This window comes from Aulonocara stuartgranti, assembly GCF_965226115.1.
Source record: "Aulonocara stuartgranti genome assembly, chromosome: 15".
NCBI classification, from domain to species: domain Eukaryota; kingdom Metazoa; phylum Chordata; class Actinopteri; order Cichliformes; family Cichlidae; genus Aulonocara; species Aulonocara stuartgranti.
This window is the reverse complement of record NC_138951.1, coordinates 35,961,836-35,983,445: the sequence shown is the minus strand read 5'-3', so window position 1 is coordinate 35,983,445 and position 21,610 is coordinate 35,961,836. Positions and strand designations below refer to the sequence as shown.

The 21,610-nt window shown below is 41.8% G+C and overlaps 2 protein-coding genes across 4 annotated transcripts in view; both read right to left on the bottom strand.

The window, feature by feature from the left end:
* Positions 1-1,274: 1,274 nt before the first annotated feature.
* LOC309689277 (potassium voltage-gated channel subfamily V member 2-like) lies at positions 1,275-16,323 on the bottom strand. Of its 3 annotated transcripts, XM_082505567.1 has the most exons (4): positions 16,044-16,323; positions 7,788-7,905; positions 4,840-7,472; positions 1,275-1,969 (listed from the first exon to the last, which is right to left on the bottom strand). In XM_082505567.1, exons 3-4 carry the CDS (start codon positions 6,355-6,357, stop codon positions 1,688-1,690), a joined length of 1,800 nt encoding a protein of 599 aa, XP_082361693.1. In that variant the 5' UTR covers positions 6,358-7,472; positions 7,788-7,905; positions 16,044-16,323; the 3' UTR covers positions 1,275-1,687. The 3 variants fall into 3 exon arrangements, with proteins under 3 accessions (XP_082361693.1, XP_082361695.1, XP_082361694.1); XM_082505569.1 differs by lacking the exon at positions 7,788-7,905 and having other exon boundaries at positions 4,840-6,110; XM_082505568.1 differs by lacking the exons at positions 7,788-7,905; positions 16,044-16,323 and adding an exon at positions 8,205-8,272.
* A 2,041-nt stretch (positions 16,324-18,364) lies between these two features.
* The window catches only part of LOC309688623 (low-density lipoprotein receptor-related protein 8-like), a 28,073-nt gene continuing 24,827 nt past the window's right edge, over positions 18,365-21,610 (bottom strand). Inside the window, exon 13 of the mRNA XM_082504494.1 lies at positions 18,365-19,868. Coding sequence (XP_082360620.1) covers positions 19,833-19,868 — 36 coding nt within the window. The 3' untranslated portion in view covers positions 18,365-19,832. The remainder of the gene's footprint in view (positions 19,869-21,610) is intronic.

Sequence of the window (21,610 nt, the reverse complement as noted above, 5' to 3'; positions counted from 1 at the left end):
TTTTAGTCACCAGATGTCAACTCGGGTGAATACCTGCTGGAGAATTCGGACCTGTATACTAAACAGCGCACTCCACCAAATGAAGTGATATCTTATGGAATAGTGGGGTCTACCCCTACAGCAGACTATCAAAGTCATTTAAATATAATGGGCAAGTATCAACTTTAAATCTCCCCAATTACATACAGACCAATTGTCTGTATCATCAACTCGGTCCCCTATAACATGTCAAAGTTTCTGGCTTCAATCCTCAATCCGTTAGCAGGCAGCTCTAAACACCATATCCAGAACACCTTGGATTTTTTTGAGAAGGTGTTGTGTTCTGTAAACACACATGGATCAGTGTAATCAGTCTGACTCTCATCATCCATTGGAGCATAAACTGGGTGTCATCAGGACACTACAACACAGAGCAAATTACATCCCCACAGACCGAGTGGCCAGGAAAGCAGAAGAACATCACATCAAGAAGGCCCTGAGTAGGCCCAGCTGAACATTTGTCAAAGACTTCCCAGCTTTGGCAAAAAGAAAGCTCCAAGGTATCCAGGAGAGAAGGACAACTGCTGCCTAAGCACTTTAGTGATCCCTTGTGTGTCAGGAGTACGGGAACAGCTAGGACGCATTTGAAACTGATCTCACAGCCCATTGCTGTTATATCTTTTACTATTTTACTTGCTATGATTGAGCATGCATCAAGACTTTAAAAAAAATGGAATTTCCACAGGACACACAAGGCAAAATAAAAGTAACATATAGAAATGTTTACAGTAAACACTGTTAAGAACTGGGAGCACCAGTCTAATGACAGGAACTGTTGTGAAGTCCTCCCCCCAGACATTAAATGTGAAAATGACCTTTTATTTTCCTGGTACAGAGCTCAGATAAGGCCATATAAACATTTTCTTTTATCAGGCATCAAGCAGTGACATGAGTGTAAAGAAAATGCACAGAAAATGCAACTCTCTTTCAATAAACATCTATTTTAAGGACAGTTTTTAAAAATTGTTGGTAATTTATTACTTAACCTTTGAGGCTAACATACTGCAACATAATAGATGCAAGTTTTGTTGTATTCATTTGTTTTTATTAATCCCAAGTCATTTGGGAACAGAGAGAATACATTTTCCTCTTGGCACATGTCAAAACCTGCTCACATTTTATCCAGAAACGTTTGATTTGACCTTCACCAAAACATCGTGTCAAGGTCGTTATTCCTTAGTAGAATTTTGCTTTAGCGGGAAATCTACAGTGTAACCTATATGGTAACCAGAAACCCCTTTTAGCCCTGTTTGGTATGTCGCAGTCGCATGTGACACATACTTAAAAAAGAAGGTGTCATTGGCAGGCATTCATTATTTATAATTCACTGGTGTCAGGTGGAAGATAAGCATCACGATGGATTCACCTGAGGTTAAAATACCTGGGTTGGACATCCAGGCTCCTTTTCAATCGCATGAATTACTTACATACAAGATACATACAAAATGAAAAAGAAACAGTGGTGCATGTGGTAGTTGTGAAACTACCAGGCCTGAAATTGCATCAGTACAAAGAAACTTTCCACTTCCTCTTCCTGCCCTCGTTCACATGTGCTAGGTTTAATTTTTTTGCACCACATTTTAACTTTTGAAGGCAGCTTGAGGCTGCAGCACGTTCACAGTACACAGTGGTCATGTATGAGATGCACTTAGCATGGGGATTGGGCTGTGGTGTCATCTTCTTCAAAGGGATGGAACCATGCATCCATTTTACGCTTGAGTCTCTTCTTAAGCTGAAAGCGGCGCTGGACTGAGGTAGAATTGTAAGCTTGGGTCTTTAGTTTGCTGTAGTAATCAGAGAACTTGTTAAACAGGAAAGAAATCGGCATGCCGTTGAGGATTATCCCAAAAGTAATGCATCCAAAGGCCACGATGCGGCCCAGGATAGTTACAGGAACCACATCCCCGTAGCCCACAGTGGAGATACTGACCTGAGAGAGAAAAGGGGAAACAAAATCCTATCAGAGTTATTTTTGATTCTAAGAATGAATTAAAAGTTTACACTAACAAGTAGTACAGCTGGCCTTGAAAATGTCTGCTGAATCGACACTTACTTGTTTAATTTCACTTCAAAAGCAACACAAAGACATTATCTGAAGTCTGCAGTGCAAGTATAAACATTAAAATGTGTAACTTTATTGGACAGTTCTGTACAATCATGCTGCTTCTTCCATCAAAACCTACACCCTAGCCTCTTTGTGGCTCTAGCAGGTGTCAAAATACTTAAGAAAAAGCACAGACAGCAGACCACTTCCGTTGACCAGTGTTAGGATTGCCATCTTCTAATTCTTTATGAGAAAACAGTTTGGGCAGGGTTTGCCTTTCATGAAATGACATTTAAGAAATTTATGCAAATAGACTAAAAAAATGCTGAGAAGAATTTAGTTTTTTAAGCCAAACATAAGTACAGATCACTGCATGTTACATTTGTGAAAATCAATTAATTTCTGTGTTTGACTAATAAGTAGTGGAATAATAACCTTTGATCTAGAGAGTATTTACATTTCTAGACAGGTGAAAGTCACACTTGTAGGTGTTAGAACGTTCAACTTATTGCTCAGGGGAAGAGTAGGTAGGTGAAAAAAGACTGCAAAAGGAAATAAGCGGCTGGTTTGGGTTAGGTGCTGTAGTACACATTTCTTTGACACTTAGAGCCCCCGAGAGCAGCCAGTTGGCTTTTCTACCTTTAAAACCTACCTTTAAAACCCGCCTACCAGTCAAATGGCTTTTAGCTAGGCTTTAGCTTCAGCCAAGTGGAAGCTAAATTGGCTAGTCATTCATATGTAAATTAGGTTGTTACCTGAGAATTCTGGAGGGGAGTGGGTGTGTGAGAATGATTGCTAATTTCTAACTGCCAACTGCCTCCTTGTTTGTCCGGGGGAGCTGCTAAAAGCTGTGAATTTCCTTTTGTGTTCGTCTTGATGCATTCTCAATCATCCAGGGAAATAAATCTCCAAAAGTCACCAACTTGGAGTGTTTCAGTTTGCCATCTTAGGGAGAAATCAACAGACATGGGTGTATGTCCTTTGTTGCTGAGATTTATTGATAAAAACAGTACAAAAAACCAACCATTTGTACACATATTTACAAATAATAATAAAAAGTGAGTAAGTACATTTCAACATTTTCAGCAATCACTCACAATCCTGGCACTGCCATGGTATCTCTGCATTTACCACATGTGTATCTGTAGCAGTGAACACATCGCACAGTGGCATGATTGTTCTTGCATTTGTGTTTGACCTGACACATGGCTCTCTTTCCAGGGCTAGGTGTGGAGGGTTGTGTCCAAAGCAACTGTTCTTTTCTTGCCTTCTTCCCAGCTACATGAGAGTGAGCCAACTCTCTTGCAAGCTCCACCAGGAAGTCCACCCGTCTTTCCTTCGTCCCGGTGCATGCTTGATACAGCACATGTGCATTCAGTGCTGCCATGTCAATCATGTTATAAAACACGGCAACTGGCCAGCGCCGTGTTCCTCTGCGGACAGTGTACTCCCGAACCATCTGGTCCATCACATCCACGCCACACTTTGTTTTGTTGTAAAGGGAGACAGTGTTTGGCTTCCTTTTGGTAGTGTTATCAGTCTGAACCACGCTGTGCATGCTACTAAGAATATAGACTGTCTTCTTCCGTTTGGCCGCATACGCCGTCAGCGTGGCAGCAGAGGTTGAAAACACCTAAGAAATAAGATAAATTGTTATTTCCATAGCCCTTTTACACACAATGAAACACATAAACATAGAACCACAAAAGACCTGCAACATACCTGAGTGGTGAATTCATTGCGATCTGTCTGTCTAGTGGATTGAGGAATTTCCCTGCGAATCTTGTTGACTGTGCCGAGGATGGTGGTTTTCCGTCTAAGAAGTTTTTGCGCAAGTGAAAGCGATGTGAAAAAATTGTCCGTGGTAACATTTCTGCCCTTGTCTAGGAATGGTTCCATCAGCCTCATTACTACATTTTCAGAAAGTCTCTCCCCACTGGGACGATTGGGGTCCTTGCCAAGGTATGGGAAGACATTGCAAATGTACTTGGATTTTAGGTCGCAAGCCACCCAAAACTTGATCCCAAACTTGTCAGGTTTACTTGCAATATACTGCAGGAAACAACACCGAGTCTTTGATGGGAAAAGCTGTTCATCAACGGTGATATGTAGACCAGGGTTGTAGCACGTGATGTAGTTGGTGACAAATGATCCCCACACACTGGAAATGCAGACTACAGATACCATGGCAGTGCCAGGATTGTGAGTGATTGCTGAAAATGTTGAAATGTACTCACTCACTTTTTATTATTATTTGTAAATATGTGTACAAATGGTTGGTTTTTTGTACTGTTTTTATCAATAAATCTCAGCAACAAAGGACATACACCCATGTCTGTTGATTTCTCCCTAAGATGGCAAACTGAAACACTCCAAGTTGGTGACTTTTGGAGATTTATTTCCCTGGATGATTGAGAATGCATCAAGACGAACACAAAAGGAAGTTCACAGCTTTTAGCAGCTCCCCCACCCCCTCATTCACACACCCCCACTCCCCTCCAGAATTCCCAGATAACAACCTAATTTACATATGAATGACTAGCCAATTTAGCTTCCACTTGGCTGAAGCTAAAGCCTAGCTAAAAGCCATTTGGCTGGAAGGCGGGTTTTTAAAGGTAGAAAGGTAGAAGCCTGGCCGGCTGGTGTTGAACCTTCCTTTTATTAGCGCACATAATAGGCAGATGTTTGCTTAGAAAGAAAAAGTCAAAGGCAGACGTGGAGATGTGGAGTTTATAGCTACAGACAGTGATACTTACTGCTGCCCACCACCAGGCGTACGGGATACTGCTGATGGGAGAGCCTTCGGTTTCCCTTTCTGCTGAATGCAGAAGAGCAGAGAATGTGAAGATTCCCAAGGCGATAAAGAGAAAAATGCAATAGGCCTCCTGGTAGCACCTCCGCAGAGTAAATGCAAAGGCCCTCATGCCGGTCGAGTGGCGGGCTAGCTTCAAAATCCGAAAGATCCGCAGCAACTTGACAATTTTGAGGACGTGGCTGAGCTTACTGACCCGGGCCATGGCCCTGAGGTCTTCTTGTGCACTCACATCCTCGGAGTCAGTAAAGGCTTCAAAGATGATCTGGACAAAATAAGGCATGACTGAAACCATGTCCACAAAGTTAAGTCCGCTCTTCAAAAATAATACAATGTCAGGAGTGGTGATGAGACGAATCAAATACTCAAAGGTGAAGAACACAATGGTGACGATCTCTCCCCACTCCATGTAGGTTTTGTCATCGATTCTGTACGACTGTAGTTCTTCCACAGTGTTGAGACACATTGAAGCGATGGACAAGAGCACGAAAAGGTTAGAGAGCAGAGTGAAAGTCTTCGCAAGAGTTGACGAGTACGGATTCTCCACAATGTTCCACATAGTCATCCGAACGTCCCCAAACATCATGTCCTTGAAATAATCATCATTGTACTTTACCTCGACCTCAGCCATTAGTTCTCTTTCCACCTCCAGGTTCTCCTTCAACTCATCTACCTTCTCCTGAAACACCATCCAACAGCAGAGCTGTGTGTCCTTCAGGCTCAGGCCCCAGTATGCAATTTCTTCCTCAAAGCTGATGGGACACATTTCCACTATGATCCAAAGCACTCCGGTTGCATAGAAATGGCAGATGTGGTGAAAGAAGGCAGGATCCCGGTCAAAGAAGAACTCGTTGCTGCACACAGAGTAGTCATCACAGAGGGTGAGGAGTTTTGCCTGGTCCCGGCAGAGAGCTAAGGAACCTATTCGAGTGTTAGGATATCTAACTGCACACATTCTTGGAATGTAAAACACTTTCCCTCCTACATTTAAGTTCATGTTTTGCTGGGGTTTGGGTGTCTTCTCACCTTTAGGGCAGTCATCTTTAATCCCAGGATAGTCCAGATTCTTCAGTGAGCTCCACGCTTTGGCTGTTTTTTCCTGAGAAAATGGGAATGTTTTATTACCCTTTGTGCACTTTGAGAGAGAGCTGACACTATAGCAGGAGCTCTGCAAACATGTTTGCAGCTGAGCGTTCTCTGAGCAAGCCATATCAGCTGTGGTCCAAGACAGGAAATGCAACAGAACAGAAAGAGGAAAACAACCATTAAAAGAAAGACTCTGAGAAAGGGATGTAATCAACACATGGTAAATCCACGAATATCTGATCCTGCAGCCACTTCTGACATCCCAGGGAAAACGGGGTTTTCCTGTTTGATGGCTCAGCTGTGGCTGATATGGTGACTCCTGGAAGTTAGGGGACAGAAGGAATTTCCTCTGTTTGTTACAGCAAAGACAACACATTGGACTTTACGACCAGAAGATCAGGACAAGCAGCAGGGATTTTATCCATTTAATCTCATTGGGACCTTTCCAGGTGCCTTTAAGTAGTTGTATATTTAGGTGGGAGGGGCATGGAGGGCAGGATTAGTAAACAAAGTTGCTTTAAGGATTTTGAACCTACGCAGGTACGGGGAAAACAAGCAAACCTCACGCAGTAAGGCCTCAGCCAACCAGGAAGTGTAAAACCAGAACCTCCTTGACGTGTAGACAACAATACTAAACACTGCACCACTGTGCCACCCTCAGTGGTCATTTTTTTTAAAATTAATATTGAAATCACAGCATCTAAATTTTATACACATAAAATACAGGATAAAATGAAATGGAATGAATACTACAGAATGTACATAAGGTGCAGTTGCAGTCTGGCAGTGTGAGCAGTGTGACAGTTCAACTGTTTAAGAGGGAGATGGTGAGGGGAAAGAAACTGTTCCTATGTCGGGTGGTCCTGGTCTGCAGGCTTCTGTACTGTCTGCCAGAGGGCAGCAGGTAGAGAAAGTCTGTGTCCAGGGTGTGAGGGGTCTGTGATGATTTTCCCCGTTTCCTGGTTCTTGAGAGGTACAGATCCTGGATGGAGGGCAGGGGGGCGGCGATGATCCTTTCTGCTGCCCATACAGTCCGCTACAGTCTGCTCCTGTCCTGTTTAGTGGCTGCTCCATACCAGACTGTGATGGAGCACAAGACAGACTCAATGACTGCAGTGTAGAACTGGATAAGCAGCTCCTGTGGAAGACTGTACTTCCCCAGTTGTATCAGGAAGTACATCCTCTGCTGGGTGTTTTTGAGGATGGAGGAGATGTTGGTCTCCCACTTCAGGTCCTGGGAGATGGTGGTACCCAAGAACTTGAAAATCGCCACAATTGACACCGGGCTGTCTGATATGGTTAGGGGGAGCAGTGTTGAAGGATGTCTCCTGAAGTCCACTGTCATCTCTACAGTCTTCAGCACAGATGGCAGAAATGTGGAGTTTTACATAAATAACTTAGAGTTAACCTGACATCAAAACTTCAGTATCTTTGTCTTGAACCCAACAAGGTTTATCAGCCTTAATAAAATGCAGTCCAATTCTTCAATTTCTGCAAAACAAGTAAGTAAAGTTGTATTTATATAGCACCCTTCAAGACAAAAATCACAAAGTGCTTCACAGAAGCTAAAACAAAAATAAAAATCAACCAAAAGCAAGTTTAAAAAGATGAGTTTTTGTAACTAATTAGGTTAATCAAAAACACATCAGTAACACGACTGGGTATAAAAGGAGCATCTTAGAGATGTAGAGTTTATCAGAAACAAATATCAGCAGAGGCTCACCAATCTGCAAAAAAGAACAACAACAAATCAGAGAGCAATTTCAGATTAAGAGAGACTTTGAATATCTCTTTTACAGTGCATACGTACTGTTGTCAATAAGTCCAGAGAATCTGGAGAAATCTCTGTCCACAAGGGACAAGGCTAATACTTGTGATCTTTGGGCCCTCAGGTGGCATTGCATTAAATGAGAGAGATTACTGTCTGTGAACACAGTTCATAGTGCCATTCAGATACAGGTTAAAACTCTATAATGCAAAGAAGAAGCTATCAGTTCTATTTGTATGGCGCCAAATCACAACTACGGTTGACTCAGGGTGCTTTATATTGTAAAGCAAAGGCCCTACAAAAATACAGAGAAAACCCAACAATTCAATGAACCCCTGTGAGGAGCCACTTGGTGAGAGTGGAAAGGAAAAACACCCTTTTAACAGGAAGAAACCTCCAGCAGAACCACACTCAGACAGAGTCAACCAACCATTGTCATATACGTGTGCACTTACAGTTAAACTGCACATCAGTCCACTGAAGCAGAAAAAAATCTTCCCACACAAAATGAGCACAATGCAGCACGGTTATCAGGATAGACTGTGGGTGGTTACATTCTCTGCATGCTACACTGATGAGGTTTGAACTAGTTCACTGACTTAGTAAATTATTTATGAATGTAAGTGGATGTGAAACTTAAAACATGCTTTGACTACACTAGGAATAAGTCTCTTCTACATTTGTCATGAGACAGCTGTGTTGCTACCAACACACACTCGTTGGTTAGATAAAAAAGGGTGTGTAAATCCTGTATATGTGTAAGACAGATTGTGTAAAATGTAATCCATTGGTGAATAGTTCACTTGGCTATCTGAAAAAACCCACCCAACCACACACAAAAAAAAAACAGCTGGGTGTTGCCCTAGATTGATGGCTTATGTGCTGTGTTGTGTTGAGGTGGCTATAAAAATGAGATTACACAAACTGCTGAGGACCTGAAATCCTACATCAGAGCTGCAGGAACTGCTGTCCTCACTTCACAGACACTTAAAGAATAGTTTTAAAATACTGACTTCTAATAAATCCCTCATATTAAAGAGACACTACCAAGCTATTCTGTTTTGCCTCTGCACTCTCTACCACTCACTGTGACACAGAGTAATCTCTCAGCTTAATTAACTAAGCGTGATCTTCTCCTTCTCCTGCTAACCTACTTATCTCACTTCAGTGAACTGATCACAAGATGAAATCTGCAAGGGACAGAGGGGGATTGGGCAGCTTTATCGGAATACTACAAACATAACACAAACTGGAAACATGGAGTTGGTAGTGGTGCAGTGAGTGATGATGTTTCTAAACGTACTGACAGGTGTGTTTGATGTGCTGGCCAACCAGAAGCTTGAAACATACAATTTCACTAAGGTAACAATGTTTCATAAGCGACATCACTTCACAATACTTTCTGCAAGACCTCGAATGGCGTGAGCCTCTTCAGCTGGATGAAGATAAAATAGAAACAGTTCCATCAAAGGTTTTTTTTTTATTTAGGCAAGGCAAGGCAAGGCAAGTTTATTTGTATAGCACAATTCAACAACAAGGTGATTCAAAGTGCTTTACAGAGACATTAGAAACAAGAACAAATAAAAAGCATGATTTAAAATTGAATAAAACAAGCAAATAAACTAACTAACTAATTAACAAACAAACAAACAACAGTATATAAAATCAAAACAGATAAAATCAGAACAGTAGATAAAATCAGTAGTTAAATGTAAGTTTTGAAATTTAAGCTTAAAGTGTGGATTTGGTGCTTTATTCAAATGCAGCTGAGAACAGGTGAGTCTTCAACCTGGATTTAAATAAACTGAGTGTTTCAGCTGATCTGAGGCTTTCTGGGAGTTTGTTCCAGATATAAGGAGCATAAAAGCTGAATGCAGCTTCTCCGTGTCTGGTTCTGACTCTGGGAACTGATAAAAGACCGGATCCAGATGACCTGAGGGATCTGGATGGTTCATACTGGGTCAGGAGGTCATTGATGTATTTTGGTCCTAAACCATTCAGAGCTTTATAGGCCAGCATCAGAACTTTAAAGTCTATCCTCTGACGGACAGGCAGCCAGTGTAAGGACCTCAGAGCTGGACTGATGTGGTCCACTTTTTTGGTCTTAGTGAGGACTCGAGCAGCAGAGTTCTGAATGAGCTGTAGTTGTCTGACTGATTTTTTAGGTAGACCTGTAAAGATGCTGTTACAGTAATCAAGCCTACTAAAGATGAATGCATGGACTAGTTTTTCCAGGTCCTGTTGAGACATCAGATCTTTTATCCTTGATATATTCTTGAGGTGATAGTAAGCTGACTTTGTTATTGTCTTAATGTGTTTTTCTAAGTTTAGGTCTGCATCCATCACTACACCCAAATTTCTCGCCTGGTTTGTGGTTTTTAGATGTATAGATTGAAGTTCTCTGGTGACCTGTAATCGTTTTTCTTTGGCGCCAAAGACTATTACCTCAGTTTTGTTTTTGTTTAGCTGGAGAAAATTGTGGCACAACCAGTCATTGATTTCCTCAATGCATTTACCAAGAGCCTGTACAGGGCCTCGGTCTCCTGGTGACATTGTGATATATATTTGTGTGTCATCTGCATAGCTGTGGTAGTTTATTTTGTTGTTCTTTATAATCTGTGCCAGTGGCAGCATGTAGATGTTAAACAGAAGGGGTCCCAAGATGGAACCTTGGGGAACTCCACATGTGATACTTGTCTGCTCAGATGTGAAGTTACCTATTGATACAAAGTATTTCCTGTTTTCTACGTATGTTTTGAACCAGTTTAGTACAGTTCCTGAAAGACCTGTCCAGTTCTCCAGTCGTTTGAGTAATATGTTGTGGTCAACTGTATCAAATGCTGCACTGAGATCCAGTAAAACTAGGACTGACATTTTTCCACTGTCTGTATTCAGACATATGTCATTAAACACTTTGGTCAGAGCGGTTTCAGTGCTGTGGTTCTGTCTAAAACCTGACTGGAAGGCATCGTAGCAATTATTCTGTTTTAAGAAGTAACTGAGCTGTTGGGAAACTGCTTTTTCAATGATCTTACTTAAAAATGGGAGATTTGAGATCGGCCTGTAGTTGTTCATTTGTGTCTTGTCAAGATTGTCCTTTTTCAGTATAGGTTTGATTACAGCAGTTTTTAGTGATTCTGGAAACACACCTGATAATAAAGAAAAGTTGACGATCTGTAACAGGTCTGACTCTAAAGTCTTTGAGACCTTTTTGAAAAAACTTGTTGGCAGGACATCTAAACAGCAGGAGGAGGAGTTCAGTTGACCTAAGATGTCCTCCAGGTCTTTGCTGTTAATAGGTTGAAACTGTTTCATGGTGTTTAAACAGTTTTTCGGTGGACACAGTACATATCCTGGATCTGCTGTTGATGTACCAATTGCTTGTCTAATTTTTTGGATTTTTTCAGTGAAGAATTTGGCAAAGTCATTGCAGGCCATGGTCGAATGAAGTTCAGCTGCCACTGACACAGGAGGGTTTGTTAGCCTGTCAACTGTAGAAAATAAGACCCGAGCATTATGGCTGTTTTTAGTGATGATGTCAGAGAAGTAGGACCTCCCTGCATTCCTCAGTTGTAAATTATAATTGTGAAGTTTCTCTTTATAAATGTCATAATGAACCTGGAGGTTTGTTTTTCTCCATCTGCGCTCAGCTTTCCTACACTCTCTTTTTTCATTTTTCACCAGTGTGGAGTTTCTCCATGGAGACTTTTTCCTTCCAGAGATAACCTTCACCTTAATGGGAGCAATAGTGTCCATTACATTTAACATGTTAGCATTGAAGCTATTGACGAGCTCATTGACTGACCCTCTGGGCAGGTCAGGTGTTAATGGGAAGACCTGGTTAAAAATTGCACTACTGTGTTCAGTTATACACCGTTTTGTGATCACTGTTGTTGATATATTTGTGTGGGCTGAGATTTTACTTTCAAAGAAAACACAGTAATGATCAGACAGGCCCACATCAGACACAGTAACCTTTGAAATGCTCAGGCCTTTGGAGATCAGTAGGTCAAGAGTGTGTCCTCTATTATGTGTGGCCTCTGTTACATGCTGAGTCAGCCCAAAGTTGCCCAGAGTGTTACTCAGGTCTTTAGTCCCTTTGTCCTGAGGGTTGTCCACATGAATGTTAAAATCCCCAGCAATAATTACACAGTCAAAATCAACACAGATCACAGACAGCAGTTCACTGAGGTCATTAAAAAAGTCTGTGCAGTATTTGGGAGGCCTGTAAACATTAAGAAACACAACTTTGGATGGGGCCTTCAGCTGTAAAGCCACATATTCAAAAGACTGAAAACTTCCAGGAGATAGCTGCTTACATTGAAATGATTCATTAAATAAGACAGCAACCCCTCCTCCTCTCCTGCTCGCCCTGACCTCACTGATAAAACTGTAGTTAGGAGGGGTCGTCTCGATGAGAACAGCTCCACTGTTACTTTGGTCCAACCAAGTTTCAGTTAAAAACATAAAATCAAGGCTGTGCTCAGTGATTAAATCATTAATTAAAAATGTTTTCCCAGCTAGAGATCTAATGTTTAATAAAGCCAACTTAAGTGTTTTAGAGGTATTACTTGTCCCCTCGTGTTTGGGAGCAGTCTGTGGCACACAAGGTATGTTTACTATGTTTAAAGATCTTTTAGAGTGCAGCTCTCTGTGTTTTGACCAGGCCACATGTCTCCTGTCACCTAAAAGTACAGAAATTTTAAAACCTTCTAGTAAACAGGGTCCCAGCTTCTCCTGGGAAAAGTCATCACTGCCATAATCCTCACAGCCCGGACCCTTCACACATCACGCATCAGACTGCGGAGACAGGGCATGAAGAGGAACTAAGGGGGGCGAGGCTGGGCAATGTGACTTCGATTGCTCTGTTGAGGGTGGGGCTCGATGGCGAACCTTTGGCCGCTCTGGTGGGGGGTTTATGGGGGACAAAAAGGGATTGGGACGGGGGGTAGATCTGAGCCCAGCATTGACCCGCTCCATCATCTCCTCAGTGAATTTCAGGTGTGGGGAGGAGGGAGAAAGGGAGGGGGAGGAGGGTGATGGCCTGTCAGGGGTTTGGGGGACTGGGGAAGGTCGTGGTCCCTTGTCCTGGTCGTTGGTGTTGTTGAGAGAGTTGGAGGCAAATAGGGACCCCTCTTCTTGCCTTAGATGTCTCTCCTTTCTGAGGCTCTTCCTCAGATGCCATGGATGTCTCTCCTTTCTGAGGCTCTTCCCGGGTGGGGGCAAATGGAGCTCCTCCTCAAGGTTTCTGCTGGGCTTTGTCTGTTCTTGGAGTACTGTTTGTTCCTCTTTATGAGATAACTCCTCGTTTATCTCAGCCTTGGCACCAAGCACGGATGGATGACGTATGGAATAAAACAAGTTGGAGGTGAACAGTTTCACCCCTGACTTGTTAAAATTAAATCCATTTGCTTTGAACAGATGCCTGCGTTCCCAAAAAATATTAAAGTTGTCGATAAAATGCACTGAGTGGTCAGCACATGCTGATATAAGCCATTTATTCAGTGTAAACAACCTGCTGAATCTCTCGTCTCCTCCTCTGACCGGCGGTACAGGTCCACTGATGAATACAGCTGCATTCAGAGAGTTTACAGTATTTAATAATCCAGTAAAGTCCCGTTTCAGAACCTCCGACTGTTGTTTGGACACATCGTTTGACCCTGTATGCAGAACAATGTTTGTCACAGTTGGATATTCATCTGCAATTTGAAGAATTCTCTCCTTCAGGTTGTTGACCATATCGTTAGGAAAGCAGAGGACTTTAGTGTTCTTACCGCACATCATTTGTACATCCTTTACGGCAGAGTCACCCACAATCAGAGTTTCAGGCCTAGCCTTTAGCTTTCCCTGTGGCCTTTCACTTTTCAACAGATTTTCAGACCTTATTTCGCTGCTTTTAGATGGATGGTTGTCCGATATAGATCCAGGGTCCTTTGATAGTGGAGCAAATCTGTTCTGCAGTTTCACATTCAGTTGTTTTGGAGGTTTGTTGTTAACCTTCCTATTCACGGTTGTCCAGTCCTGTTTCCTCCAGTATACAGGGGTAGAAGAGCTTCTCTGTCTCGTAGGAAGTGAAGGCCAGTCGGTTTCAGAGATTTCAGCTCGCTGTGCCCTGCCTGTGATACGTCCTCCCCCTTCCAGGAGACATGATTTATGTCTTGGTTTTGCACCAAGACAGTCTAAGGGGGGATTATCACTTGAGGATTTATAATAATGCACAGTCTACTTTCTTGGTCATGTTATCTGTGCTCCTTAGCTGTGTACTAGCTTGCTCATCACCATTGTTTTGAATCAAAGGCAAGGTTGTTTCATTTCCACACAGTCCATTTACCTCCACGTTTACTTCTAAGCGATGAATTTTTGTCTCCAGTACTGCAATCTTCTGCAGGAGGCTGTGGTAGTCATCTGTGGAGAGGGAAGGCATCTTGTTGCTAGTTAGCCTAGCGGTTAGCACCTTTCCAGGCTATTGAGGCTGCTCGGTGCCCAGACGCTGTAATCAGACTTCAGCTGTGTCTAGGCCACAGACACACGGAGCGCTGAGGATAAGGTAACCATAAAATGTTGCTGTTTCTGTTAAGAACACTCTAGTCCTAATGATCTACAAGTGTCCAGAAGTTATCGCAGGTAAGCTCACACGGAAAAAAGGGAAAAAATCAGCATAAAAATCAATATAAGAAGCAAAGCATTCAAGAGCAAAGAGATGAAGTGTCCACACTCACAAAGGGGAGGAGCAAAAAAGGATAGACTTTAAAGTTCTGATGCTGGCCTATAAAGCTCTGAATGGTTTAGGACCAAAATACATCAATGACCTCCTGACCCAGTATGAACCATCCAGATCCCTCAGGTCATCTGGATCCGGTCTTTTATCAGTTCCCAGAGTCAGAACCAGACACGGAGAAGCTTAAGATTTCAGAATAACTCACGCTCAGTTCATTTTACACTGGTTCCTGTCAGTCTCTGTCCCCCATCTCAAGATATTACTGCTAGGTCTCTCACATGCGCCCGAATAAAGAGATCATATCGTATCTGTTTTAGCTTCTCTCCACTGGTTTCCAGTGAGGTTTAAAATTGATTTCAAGGTCCTCCTGTTTGTATACCACTACAGGATGTATGTCTACAGAATGTGGTCCTGTAGACCTAAAACTAAAGATGACTCACTCACATTTTTGCTCATCCTAGCCTCGGTGCCTTTTTCTGTTTAGCACCTACTAACATGTGCTTTACTTATTTCTTATCTATTCCCTTGCTTTGTTTTTCTCTATTCATTCTAATTTTTGTACAGCATTTCTTTTTTTTTTAATAGATATTCTTTATAAATAAAATTTAAGTCGAGTCATGTTTTACAGTCTTGATACATGCTGGAATTACTGAAAGAGCATCTCAACCTCTGACCTCATTAAAATCGAGAAAAACTCTTAAAGCTGGAGGCAAAAATCAGTTTTTTTCAAGTGTGTAATAAGAAACTACAACGAGATTTTATGAATGATTGTGACGTGTTGATTCCATCTCTAATTTATACATAATGTCTGTGACATCACGAGCCTCATTTTGCTAAAATGCAAATTGTTGTAATGTTACGGACATTAGACACCAACAGTTATTATATTTTCAGTTACTGCCAGTTAATAAGGCAGAACATGCTGCATGCTGCATGAGTGAACGGTAAGAGCGACATTTAAGACAGCAGCCATTTCCACTTATGTTTGGCATGCTAAAGATGAGCTGCCGAAGTTCAGACTGAGCGTCAGAACGGGGAAGATGCTGATCTGCTGTGGTTTTCCCACAAAATCAGCTCTAGGGTTTACAGAGGATGGTCCAAATAAAGAGAAAACATCCATTGAGCGGCAGTTCTCTGAGAATGTTTGCTAATGCTAGAGGTAATAATATAATCAGACTGCTTCAAGCTGCTGGGATGGAAATAGTCACACAGGATGCCACTCCTATGAGTCAATAACAGGAAATTGATGCTATTGTACCACAGAGGCTTTATCTAGTTTCTATTTCTGCTGCAAAATAATAATAATAATGATGGATTAGATTTATATAGCGCTTTTCAAGGCACCCAAAGCGCTTTACAATGCCACTATTCATTCTGTTAGAGATTTTCTACATTATACAAATCTCTATAAAACAATATAATCAAGTAAGCCTTATATTCTAACCAAGTAAACCTTATATTTTAACCAAGTATGCCTTATATTTTGTGTGTTCATATATTTTCACATAACCAAGCCTATTGTTGAAGAATCACCTAACCAAGTCTATTGTTAAAGGAAAACTGATGCATTCCTTACCTCAGTGTCTGAGATGTTTGACAGCATGATATAATGATGCATTCTTTTCCTTTAGTGTCTGTGATGTCAGATAAAGCATGATATACTTCTGTATTCTTATCCCAGTGTGTGAAAGATCAGATAAGCTGATTTAATGTTTAACCTCTTCCCTGACAGTTAAAAGAGGAAGTACTATGTAACCCATTTTTGCCTTATAAATAAAGCAAGCGAGCCTGTGCTCGGTGTGTGTGTCTTCTCAGAGAGACATTCACCCGTGCGCACGTTTTCTAATTACACTCTGAGTCGGTCTGCAGTTGTCTCATTTCTCTTACTTGTGTTTGAACAAATGTCGACCCCTGACACATTCACTCTTGCATTCAGTGCTAGGACCAATTCTGTTTACATTATACATGCTTCCCTTAGGCAGCATCATTAGAAGACATAGCATACATTTTCACTGCTATGCAGATGACACCCAGCTCTATCTGTCCATGAAGCCAGATAACACACACCAATTAGTTAAACTGCAGGAATGTCTTAAAGACATAAAGACCTGGATGGCCGCTAACTTTCTGCTTCTTAATTCAGATAAAACTGAGGTTATTGTACTCGGCCCTGAAAATCTTAGAAATATGGTATCTAACCAGATTCTTACTCTGGATGGCATTACCTTGGCCTCCAGTAACACTGTGAGGAACCTTGGAGTCATTTTTGACCAGGACATGTCCTTCAACGCACATATTAAACAAATATGTAAGACTGCTTTCTTCCATTTGCGCAACATCTCTAAAATTAGAAATATCCTGTCTCAGAGTGATGCTGAAAAACTAGTTCATGCATTTATTACTTCCAGGCTGGACGACTGTAATTCATTATTATCAGGATGTCCAAAAAACTCACTGAAAAGCCTTCAGCTAATCCAAAATGCTGCAGCAAGAGTCCTGACAGGGACTAGAAAGAGAGAGCATATTTCTCCTGTTTTGGCTTCCCTTCATTGGCTTCCTGTTAAATCCAGAATTGAATTCAAAATCCTGCTCCTCACATACAAGGTCTTAAATAATCAGGCCCCATCTTATCTTAATGACCTTGTAGTGCCATATCACCCTATTAGAGCACTTCGCTCTTGCTCTGCAGGCCTACTTGTTGTTCCTAGAGTATTTAAAAGTAGAATGGGAGGCAGAGCCTTCAGTTTTCAGGCCCCTCTTCTGTGGAACCAGCTTCCAGTTTGGATTCGGGAGACAGACACTATCTCTACTTTTAAGATTAGGCTTAAAACTTTCCTTTTTGCTAAAGCATATAGTTAGGGCTGGACCAGGTGACCCTGAATCCTCCCTTAGTTATGCTGCAATAGATGTAGGCTGCCGGGGGATTCCCATGATGCATTGAGTTTTTCCTTTCCAGCCACCTTTCTCACTCACTATGTATTAACAGACCTCTCTGCATTGAATCATATCTGTTATTAACCTCTGTCTCTCTTCCACAGCATGTCTTTTATCCTGTCTTCCTTCTCTCACCCCAACCGGTCGCAGGAGATGGCCCCGCCCCTCCCTGAGCCTGGTTCTGCCGGAGGTTTCTTCCTGTTAAAAGGGAGTTTTTCCTTCCCACTGTCGCCAAAGTGCTTGGTCATAGGGGGTCATATGATTGTTGGGTTTTTCTCTGTATCTATGAAGCGCCTTGAGGCGACTTTTGTTGTGATTTGGCGCTATATAAATAAAATTGAATTGAATTGAATTCACACACTGGTGGAGGCAAGCTACGGCAGTTGGTAGAGTCACTTTGGTGTGAACAAAACAAAAGCATAGATCCATCCTGCTCTGTATCACCAGTTTAGGCTGGTGGTTTTGGTGTAATGGTGTGAGGCAGACCTTCCTGGCACACATTGGACACCTTAGTCCCAACTGAGCATCATTTACAACACCAAAGCCTACCCGAGTATTGTTGCTTCTTATGTTGTAGCTTCTTGGGATGTGCACAAACTGTGTGATGCTGTTGTATCAACATGGATCAAAATCTGAGGAAAGTTTCCAGCACCTTGTTGAATCTGTACCATGAAGAATTAAAGCAGTTCTGAAAGCAACAAGTTGTCCAACTCGGTACTAGCTAGGTGTAACTAATGAAGTGGCCAGCGAGTGTATAGTTAAAAGAGGCAAACATAAACGCACAAACACAGTGAACTCAGGTCTGTTTGGAGTTATTACTTAAAACAGATCATTGCAGTGCAGACAGAGGTGCAGGAGGCTCCTGACATATAGTACAACTGGTGGTTTTTCACAATTGGATTAGCTAACATTTTCATATTTTCCATGCAGAGAGCAATGAAGCCAAAATGCAAAAACATCAAATGTAGGAAAACATAAAATTCTTTATTTGACTCATTTACAGCAATTAACAGAATTATGTAAAGTACAGAGACAGCACTAAAGCAGCTACAATACTACTGCAAAATAAATAAACCCACCAAAATAAATACTAACCATACAAGTCAGCAGTTTGTACCAACAGATATTTTTTTTAAGGTCCAACAGAAAAAACAAATCAAGAGACTGAAATCAGATAAGGCATGTCAACCATTCAACAGCATCAACCATAACCGCATCAACACACAAACAAAAACATGAAGAAACCCCCAAACCAGTTATAGGTTTTCTAACAGTTGGTAATAGACTAAGAAAAAAAGCCCTTTATGTATTTATTTAAGGTCACTTTAAACTGAATTGAGATTCCAAATGATGCCATGAGCTGGGTTAGGAATGTTGAAATATTTAACTCAGCCAGCTTCTGAACTGGTAATAAAACGTGTGCTGCACAAAAGTGGCTGCTAGATAGTTGATGTTATATTGTAGAAAATAGGAAAGCGGTCTAACACTGAGGAAAGCTCTCAAAAGTTTATCGAACTAAGATGAAGAAAAAAAAAGGTGACCATTTAAAAACAAAAAACAAACATCCTGGTAGGGATGGATTTTTTAGATCAATATTTAACTTTCAGCTTTAATCCAGTCTGTGAAAACACACAAGAGTGACCTTCTGCACTTTGTACCCTGCAGGATTCACACCAAGTGTGTAAACAGGACCATGCATACATTTGGTGATGCTCTTTAAAATGTGCCAAACTAAATGTCTATTAAATTAACGCATTTTGCTCGCTTGATTCCTGATTGATGTGAGGAAGTAAAACTTGTAGTACTGCTGGAGTTAAGTTTGGTGAATTGAACACGAGGCAAAAAGTATTCAAAACATTCAGTAAAACGATGCAACTAAACTAAAATACAAATATGAACAAATATTAGTGACTAAATAATTTCATCTGTGAAACCTCATCCTACAGTTTGCTCATTCTCTTTGATCAAAAGTGCAAAACATATCAAAGAAACCAGCAAACTGTGTTGTCAATTATCAGAACGATCTCACTGCCAGTGTCCTTCATACACATATTTTCACCTCGTCTTCAGTTCACATGGAAATGTGAAGACCTTAACAGTTAACCTGATGAACATTTCTTAGACATACTTAAAGAAAAAGAAACTGGATGTGCTTGTTCACCATTAAGTAAATAAACTATGACTTTAACAAAAACAAAGTGAGTTGCGAGAGCTATGTGAAAAATATCCTGAAAAGTGAAGGACTTTCCTCCTCTTCAAATGCAGATATTTATCCCAGATCACAGATTTAAACTTCCAGGGGAGTTGGAACTCTCAGCCGGGCCTGCTTGCAGCCTTGATGTCCTGTCAGCTCTGAGGTCTTTGCCAGGGGTTAAAACACCACCAGGTTCACCGGGAGAAACCCAGTCAGCTGATCACTTGTGTCAAACCTTCACTCACCGTCCAAGTCCCGCTTAAGCAAAGTTTCCTGGCAGCAAAGAAAACACGACTTAGTCAACCTGCTGCATGGGATAAGCCTCTAACTTGTGAGTCAAACTGTGTTTCTATATATTATAGGATAAATTCCACATAAACAAACAAAAGAAACTCATTGATGGGACAGCCTGTTTGTTTATATTGTGATTGTGTCAGTTTAAAGTCTAGACAGGAGGAAGAAACTGTAGCTTAACGGATGTATTCTGTAAGCCTTTCAAACAGCCCACATTTGCAGTTCTTTCTAACTATTTTAAAAGCTGAGATGCAAATTAGAAAATCTGAGGTTGCTGGCTTCAAATCTTAATAGTAAGACATGCGTGTGTGCGTGTTTTTCCTGAGGAGGAAACACCTGTTGATTGCGTCGCTTCAGAAGCACGAGGCTGTTTTTTTTAAACTACCAAAAGAGAAAGTTGCTGCACTTACCACAGCTTAATTCAAGGACAACACACACATGAAACATTTAGGAGCAAGGAGCAATATTTAGAAGCACTAGGTTTTTTGTCATCCGTCCCAATTTTACCCTCAAAGAAATCCACTCTTCTTCACCAGAACTGCTTACAGTGGCTTTTTCTTTTATTTTTTTATTTTTATTTTTATTTTTTTATTCTGCAATAAAACCAAAAGTCACATTATGCAACTCTAGGATGTTCATAAGGTCACAATAAACTGTTGTTTATACCAGATCTTTAAGGTTCAAAGTGTACTCAAGTGAATGAATGAAATGGATCCATTTGAAAGTGGAATACTGTGTTATTTTCTTTTTTCAAATGTTAAAAATGTCTCACTTCTCAAGATGAAACAGTAAAAAAAATCTGACAAATAAAGCATAAATATACTAATGGTCATGCACAGGAGTAACCTCTGGAGATGATGGGTTGCAGTAATTTCATAATCATTAGTATTTCTGTATACTAATGATAAAGCAACATACTAAACACAACACCATCGCATTAATCTAGCTAAGTGTAAACAGCAGTAAATACTAAATATTCGATGTTGTTGTGCAACACGCAGGACAGACAGCGCACAATGTGTTTTGAAGTAGCAGCCAAGAAAGGTGTAATTTAAGTCTACGAGCAGTAAACACCCGTGTGCATACCTGTGTGGATCAGCGCGCTTGTATTCAAATGGTTTCCACATGTAATGGTCTGCAAGAGGATGTAGCGAGCCATAGCCCCATCCCCCAGGGCATGAAGCAGGCATGGAGGAGATCCAGGCCCCAGACATCCAGAGGCCTTAGAGTGCGAGAGCCCAAGGAGGACCACCGGAGGGGCATCCGTGCCACCCTCATGGGAAGGGCTGAGGATCCCCAGACAAGGCGTCACCCAGTAGCCACCGAGCAGAAGCTAGAGGTGGCTGCACCGGCGTGCCCGCCGGCTCTGCCGGCAGCCAGCTGTGCCAGAGTGAACCGAGCCGCAGGCCCAGAGGCCGGAGGCCCCCCGCACCCCGGAGGAGGCCTGACCGAGCAACAGGCGCCAGGCCCCGCCAGGTAGCCACCGGGAGTGAGCTGGTACATACCTGAGTGCCCAGCCCTGGACACCAAGAACCACCAATGCACTGACCCCTGAGGGCATCAGTCACCGGCAGGGAGTGTGGTGAGGGGAGATAGGCCTTGGAGGGCCTGGGAGTTCCCAGAGAGGTGGAGTCTAAGACCCAACCTGACATATAGACACAGACAAACTGGCACACACAGACACACACATGCATTCCCACCCTCATGCACACATATACAGT

Coding starts and splice junctions, on each gene's coding strand:
- LOC309689277 (XM_082505567.1), bottom strand. CDS start 6,357: ATGTGTTGTCTTTGCTGTAACAAACAGAGGAAATTCCTTCTGTCCCCT. Junction 1,970..4,839: donor ACGCCTGGTGGTGGGCAGCA/GTAAGTATCACT, acceptor TTTCTCTCTCAG/GTCAGTATCTCCACTGTGGG.